Genomic DNA, 7,123 nt, shown 5'->3' with positions numbered 1-7,123 from the left:
ATGATTATTATTATTATATGATCTACAAGTCTTATTCATCCTTAGTCCTTATAACTAAATACATTAACTAATTGAACATTGTTGTAAAGTGTAAGCACAATATTAAAAGTAAACTACTTGAAACTGATCTGCATTCATTCTAGATCCCACTGTGAAATAAATAAATGTAATATAAACCACGATGCACAACCACAAACCACCATTAAAAAGAACAATGCTGATATGACTAGATCTTTTTTTTTCAGTCACAAGGCAGTCATGTGCGGTTTTAGTCATACCGGGAACTGCAGATCCATGCCATGCAGTCAAAACTGTACTGGAGGCAGTAGAGATAAACACACTCCACATTGAAATGCCAAGTTATTCCCACAGGGGGCGTTCGGCGGCTCATAACAACCAATCTTTAAATATACACAAATACATATTCCTAAGAAGAATATAGTGTAAAAATAGTACATTTGTTTAAATATATCTAATATATAATCTAATATACCTTCAAAAATTATGGATAAATTTACAAATTATGTGGATTAGTCCTTGCCGCTACGTACAAGCACGTGAAGCCGGAAATTTACGTCATGACGTAAAGGGCGGAGCGAACGACTGATAAACATGAAGTGTCGAGCAGTCATATGTTAAATTTGACAGAATGAACCGCTAAACTAACATAAACTGCACAATTATGGGGCTTAACACTCACAAACAGCGCTCTACATGGAAATGTTTATGAGTATTATATTAGATAGTGTTTGACAGAGGCGCCCGTCTTCTCTGTCTGCTGTTTATTTACATGTAGTTTCATTTTTATATGAGTAAGTTGTATTATAGTCACGATGGATTACCTGCTTCAGGTGAAAGTTGGAGCTCTGGTCGGCCTGCTGCTTTTAACTCTGTTTTTTGGGTTCATTCCTGCGCGGATGAAATGGTTTCATGTCACTGGGGGAACAGGTAAATTATTAGCTTATTATTTTTGAGGTGTAGCAGTTGTTGTTGGTTTTACTGTGGTATAATTGAGGTAAAGTTGGTTTTATATTCGCACATTCGTTCAGTGACAACTTGTCACTTGCTCTCTATATTGTTAACCTTGGTACTTTGAATATTCAGGTCTGAAATCAAATGTAAATATGACTTCAAAACAACATTAGCACCATTTATTTGACTGTGAACAGTGTTGTACGTTGATAGCCATTGGTTGCTAATTTGATTTAGCTATTTAACATCTGCAAAAAAATACTTTTCTGAAATTATATTATTAAGAAGAAAGTCAAAATGTGTGAATTTAAAACCAACTTTACCTCAATGATTTTACTGTGGTATATTTTAGGTAACAGTGGATTTACATTCGCACATTCAGTCAGTGATATGTTCCCTATATTGTTTACCATGGTACTTTGAATATTCGGTCTGAAATCACATGTATATAAGACCTCAAATCAACATGAGCACTATTTATCTGACTGTAATCAATGTTGTACTTTGATAGTCATTGGCTGCTAATATGATTCCACTATTCAGAATTAGCAAACAACAACTTTCTGAAATAATATTATTAGGGAGAAATTCAGAATGTGTGAATATAAACCAACTTTACCTCAATTGTAGTATACTCTGTGTTTTCTTTCATTTGTTGACTTCTCACAACCTAAAAAAACAAGTTTTTGTGTACTTCTTTTTACATTTTGTGTTGTGTTTGTTATTTTGTGATCCTTTTTGTGTGTGTATTCCTGACCAGATGTCCCCCCAAATGTAGCACTATCAGTACATTTTTGGTCTTGTGGAGACCTTTTTTTGGTCCCCATGAGAAAAACGACTTAAAATACTTAAATCTGAGTGATTTATAAGTAAAAATTGCAGAATGTTTCTGATGAGGTTTAGGGGTAAAGGGACAGAATGTGCAGTCTGCAGTCATTACATCTACAGTACACTACCTGACAAAAGTCTTGTCCCCTATCCAAGTTTTAGGAACAACAAATAATAACTTGACTTCTTGTTGATCCTTTTTTTTATCAGAAGTGTTTTTTATGAAAGGCAAAGGCCTCTGGATTATGCTGATTTTACCAAAATAAAATATGATCATGCCTTGATTTTTAATTATTAAATTAGGACAGTAAGGTCTGACTTTGCTTAGACAAAAGTCTTGTCACTTAACAGAAATAATGTACAATATAGAATATAAAGTCATGCTGCAGTGGAAAAAGAATGAATAATGTGTATGGCTCCCATGAACTTGGAGGACTGCATCTACATCTCTGCAATGACTCAAATCACTTATTAATAAAGTCATCTGGAATGGAAAAGAAAGGGCTGTTGCAGGACTCCCAGAGTTTATCAAGATTGGTTGGATTCATCTTCAATGCCTCCTCCTTCATCTTAACCCAGACATGCTCAATAATGTTCATGTCTGGTGACTGAGCAGACCAATCCTGGAGCACCTTGACCTTCTTTGCTTTTAGGAAAGTTGAAGTGGAGGCTGAAGTATGAGAAGGAGCGCTATCCTGCTGAAGAATTTGCCCTCTCCTGTGGTTTGTAATGTAATGGGCAACACAAATGTCTCGATACCTCAGGCTGTTGATGTTGCCATCCACTCTGCAGATCTCTCACACACCCACATACTGAATGTGACCCCAAACCATGATGTTTCCTTCACCTAACTTGACTGATTTCTGTGAAAATCTTGGATACATGCGGGTTCCAATAGGTCTTCTGCAGTATTTGCGATGATAGGGATGCAGTTCAACAGATGATTCATCTGAAAAATCTGCCACTTTTTTAAATAATCAACTAGAACTCAAGTTATTATTTGTTATTGGGATCGACAACAAGTTTGTCAGGCAGTGTATGGGAAGTCCCCATAAAGATAGCTGTACAAGTGTGTATTCATGTGTTATTAGTACCATGGTAAACAGGGAGCATGTCACAAGTTGCCACTGAATGAATGTGCGAATACAAAACCAACTTTACCTCAATAATAAATCATGGGTTTATATACGGGTTAAAAAAAATCCGATAAGGAAAGAGTTTTAGTCTACAATAGGTTTTCCCCTCTTAGATAGCAGATGGGCATGAGGGTGGAAGTGAAACTGGTGTTTAAACATGCTTAAACAAGCAAATAAAAATACCGATGCTGAAGTTGAATTATATCTACATAGTGGTCTATGGCAACTCACATGTGTAAAATATTAAACAAGTGTATTTATTTGATCACACCGTATTCAGTATTTATGTGCTGTAGATAGAGATGTCATGAATACTTTCTTGTGAAACCAGAATAGGATGTGGTCTGGCGTTATCAGAGTTCAGCTGAATAAACGTCATCATCAGCACTTTGGTTAGTTTCTTTTTACACCGTTAGTCTGAAGTGACTTCACAGTAATACTTTAGGTTGTGAGTAAACTAATCAGTTGCTCAGTAATGATGATTATTTCTTATGGGTCAAAGCCCCTTGAAGAGCAGAACCTGTTTAACTTTGTCTGATAAGCTGATTAAAGTAAAATTGCACCATTTGCACCAATCAGCACCATTAATCAATTTAACGTGGCATTGATTAATGTTTTTCTTTGTCTGCAGAGCTCCACAAGGCCGTGCTGAGTTTCGTGAGCTGTTTCGCAGGAGGCGTCTTTCTGTCCGCCTGTTTATTAGACATCATCCCAGACTACCTGTCTGACATACACGGAGAACTTCAAAAACGAGACCTTGATGTGAGTTCAAGGAAACATGCTTTTCCATATTTAAACTCTAGATTCACCATTATTTCCAACATCTTTTTTTTAAAAGGAAACTGTGTATCATAACTGCAGTTTATCTACAGAGCTCAGCATAAATAAGATAACCAAATACACTCTCTTTTGAAAATAAATATTTTTTTGTCAATTTTACATTGAATATAGACTATATATATTTTGGTGCATTTAAACAAATCAGTTTTATTACTCCATAAAAAAATGTTCTTACTTAGATTTTTTTTACTTGTTTCTAGTCTAAATATCTAACAATTCTTAAATAAAGAAGCATTTTTATAGACAAGCAAAACATATTGACTTGTTTTAAAAAATAAAATGCCAATATTAAGGAAGTTTTTCCTTAAAAAAAAGCAACAAAATCTGCCAATTACGACAGTCAAACATCTGTTAGTGTAAATCATATATTCATCCAGTAGTAACTCTTTAAAGTGACTTGAGTTTTACGAGGAAAACAAAGGAAATAAAAAAACGCACTAAGTAGTTTATATCACGCCATAGTCCAAGGCATAGAAGGGAAATACTATGCGTCTAAATTCTGAATGTATTTGTTGGCTTCAGTAGCTGTCAGCAGCCACAGTTTCTTACCGTTCGGTAGAGTGATGCGTAGCTGGAAAGAGAAGAGCATGTCAGAGTCTGCGCTTGTAGAGCTCCACTGTGGCTTCTTTGAATTCACTCGCAGCTTTAGAACATCTGGGCTGAAAAATTTGAATCAAGAAAAGTAAGCAAAATAATGTTGTTTTTGCTTTTGACGTAAAATAATTTTACCAGATTGTGTTGCTTTTTTTTTTTAAAGGAAAAACTCACTTAATTTTGGCATATTATTTCTTAAAACAAGACAATATATGTTGCTTGATATTTGGACTAGAAACAAGAGCATTTTTTTGCTGTGTAAACAGTTACATTATTAAAATAAGAGTTTGGTCACCTAACATGGAATAGAAATATAGAACATTTCAGTTCAAACTATTTTACGATTTACAAACTTCAAAATGTCAACTAAATTTGATGTTTTTAATGTTTCTTTTAATTTTTTGTGTTTATTACGATTTAATTTACTATTTTTTGAAAAACTAATCTCCATATTTGCCACATTTTCAACACATTTTTTGAAAAGAAACATTTTATAGACAAGCAAAACATGTTGTCTTGTTTTAAGAAATACTATGCCAAAGTTAAGTGAGTTTTTCCCTAAATAAGCGACATAATCTGCCAATAGGGTAAGCAAAATAATCTTGTTTTTGCTTTTGACGTAAGATTATTTTGATTACCCCAGTGGCAGATTAAGTTGCCTTTTTAAGGAAAAACTCACTTTAACTTAGGCATATTATGTCTAAAAACAAGACTATGTATTTTTTAAGATATTTTAGATATTTGGATTAGAAACCAGATAAAAAAATAATCGAAGTAAGCATTTTTTGCCATGTAAACGGTTACATCCATTAAAATAAGAGTTTGGTCACCTAACATCTTTAGGAATAGTAAGATAAAACATTTAAAATATATATTTACGAACTACAAAATGTGAATTAAAGTTGAGAATTTTTTTATGTTTCTCATCATTTTTTCATGTTTATTAAAATATAATTAATTTATTTTTTGAAAAAGTAAACTCCATATTTGCCACGTTTCCAGCAGGTTTCTTTTAAAAAGGAAACTGTGTGTTGTATAACTGCAGGTTAACTAATGTACAGTGTGTAGCATTAATAAGTACACCCGCCTTTTAAAATAAATATTTTTATCCGTTTCTTAGTTTTATTCCATAAAAGAAAAATAAAATAATCTGCCAATAATATAAGCAAAATAATCTTGTTTTTGCTTTTGACATAAGATTATTTAGCTTACCCCATTGTCCGTTGCTTGTTTTAAGGAAAAACTCACTTAATATTGGCATATTACTTCTTAAAACAAGACAATGTTTTGCTTGTTTAGAAAAATTATATTTTTACATTTAAAATTATATGTATTTTTAATTATATTTTTATGTTTCTCTTTTTTTTCTGTTTATTAACATATTAATTTGGGTGTACAAATGTTTAGACAGTGACCTTCGTTATTTTGGTACTGATTAATACATTGTATATAGACAAAATATTATAAATGTAAAGCATCCTATAGAAAATATGAGTTTAAAAGAGATTTTTAAGGGAGGTTTTTCTTCAGTTACTTTTTTTCCACAAAATGTCCTATTTTGACTGTAATGTAATAACGTGCACCTTTTTAAAAGCTGCTTTGGAACAATAATTATTGTAAAAGCACTACACAAATAAGCTTGCACTGAATTTTCTCCTTATCTTCCAGGATGGCTTCCCACTTCCAGAGTTTATCATGGCTTGCGGCTTCTTTACAGTGTTAATCTTGGAAAAAATGGTTCTGAGTTGCACTGAGGGCCACAGAAATGAAGAGACGGCTCCGCTGCTCGCGCCAGCGGCACCTAATGGACACGCGCATGGACATCCCTCAGTCAATGATCTGGAGGGGAGTGGACATCACGTTCATGTGGATTTTCATGCGCACTCATCCTTCCGCTCTTTCATGCTCTTCCTGTCTCTCTCTCTTCACTCCGTTTTCGAGGGTTTGGCTATTGGCTTGCAGACGACGAATGCCAAGGTGATTTACTGAGTTTTGCTTTGTTTGACACAGCTCTGCGTTGTCACTCTACTGACACAATTAAAAAACTGATGAGGTTTTAGGTTCAAAGGTTTACAGGTCGCATGGTAACTTAAAGTCATGATGTTTTTGTAGGGTTTTGTCCTGTGATGTCAGTATGATTTTTTTTCTTATGGGGAAATGGTGTATCCTACATCTTAGCGTTTCCATTAACAGGGCGTTTGCGGGGTCTTAAAAGTTGATAAATCAATTATGAGAAAATGAAGGCCCTTAACAGTTATTAAAAAGTTTAAATCGCGTTAAATTTAGTTTGTGTTGTCCAAAGTGTTTGACTCAAACAGCATAAATATATTTATTTTCCTCCTAATATTAACAACGGCGTGCTCGATCCATACAATTGGTTCGGGCCGGGGCGTGTCCGGCCAAGCTCTTCCATCCAGTTGATGTCATGTAATTTGTGACAACCACGGGAAGGTAATGTGACACTCTCCACATGTAGCGAAACCGTAGAGCAAAACAAAAGGCAAAATAGGAAAATATAAGTTTGCGTACTCCTGGTTGGAGAAAGACGAGTTTTAACAGTGGCTGAAGCCACAAACAACCACGTGATTTATTGCTTTTTAGTAAGACATTTCAAAGTCTTTTTGTTTTTAACATGTGTTTAGATATCCAAGTAAAATAGAACCTAATTCATACATTTAATCTGGAGTTTTTTTTTTTAATTCCTGCCGTCATCAGCTCGCAATGGATTGTGGGATGTTCGAGGCTGTGAAGGA

The 7,123-nt window shown here is 34.2% G+C and overlaps 1 protein-coding gene across 1 annotated transcript in view; it reads left to right on the top strand.

Annotated features, from left to right (window-relative positions):
• Window positions 1-637: 637 nt before the first annotated feature.
• Window positions 638-7,123, top strand: part of slc39a1 (solute carrier family 39 member 1) — a 10,436-nt gene continuing 3,950 nt past the window's right edge. The window contains 3 exon segments of the mRNA NM_212583.2: window positions 638-948; window positions 3,568-3,698; window positions 6,039-6,347. Coding sequence (NP_997748.2) covers window positions 834-948; window positions 3,568-3,698; window positions 6,039-6,347 — 555 coding nt within the window. The 5' untranslated portion in view covers window positions 638-833.

The sequence above is a fragment of the Danio rerio genome, chromosome 7 (assembly GCF_049306965.1).
Source record: "Danio rerio strain Tuebingen ecotype United States chromosome 7, GRCz12tu, whole genome shotgun sequence".
In the NCBI taxonomy this organism is placed as follows: domain Eukaryota; kingdom Metazoa; phylum Chordata; class Actinopteri; order Cypriniformes; family Danionidae; genus Danio; species Danio rerio.
The sequence above is the reverse complement of the archived record's forward strand: the minus strand, read 5'-3'. Positions and strand labels throughout refer to the sequence as shown.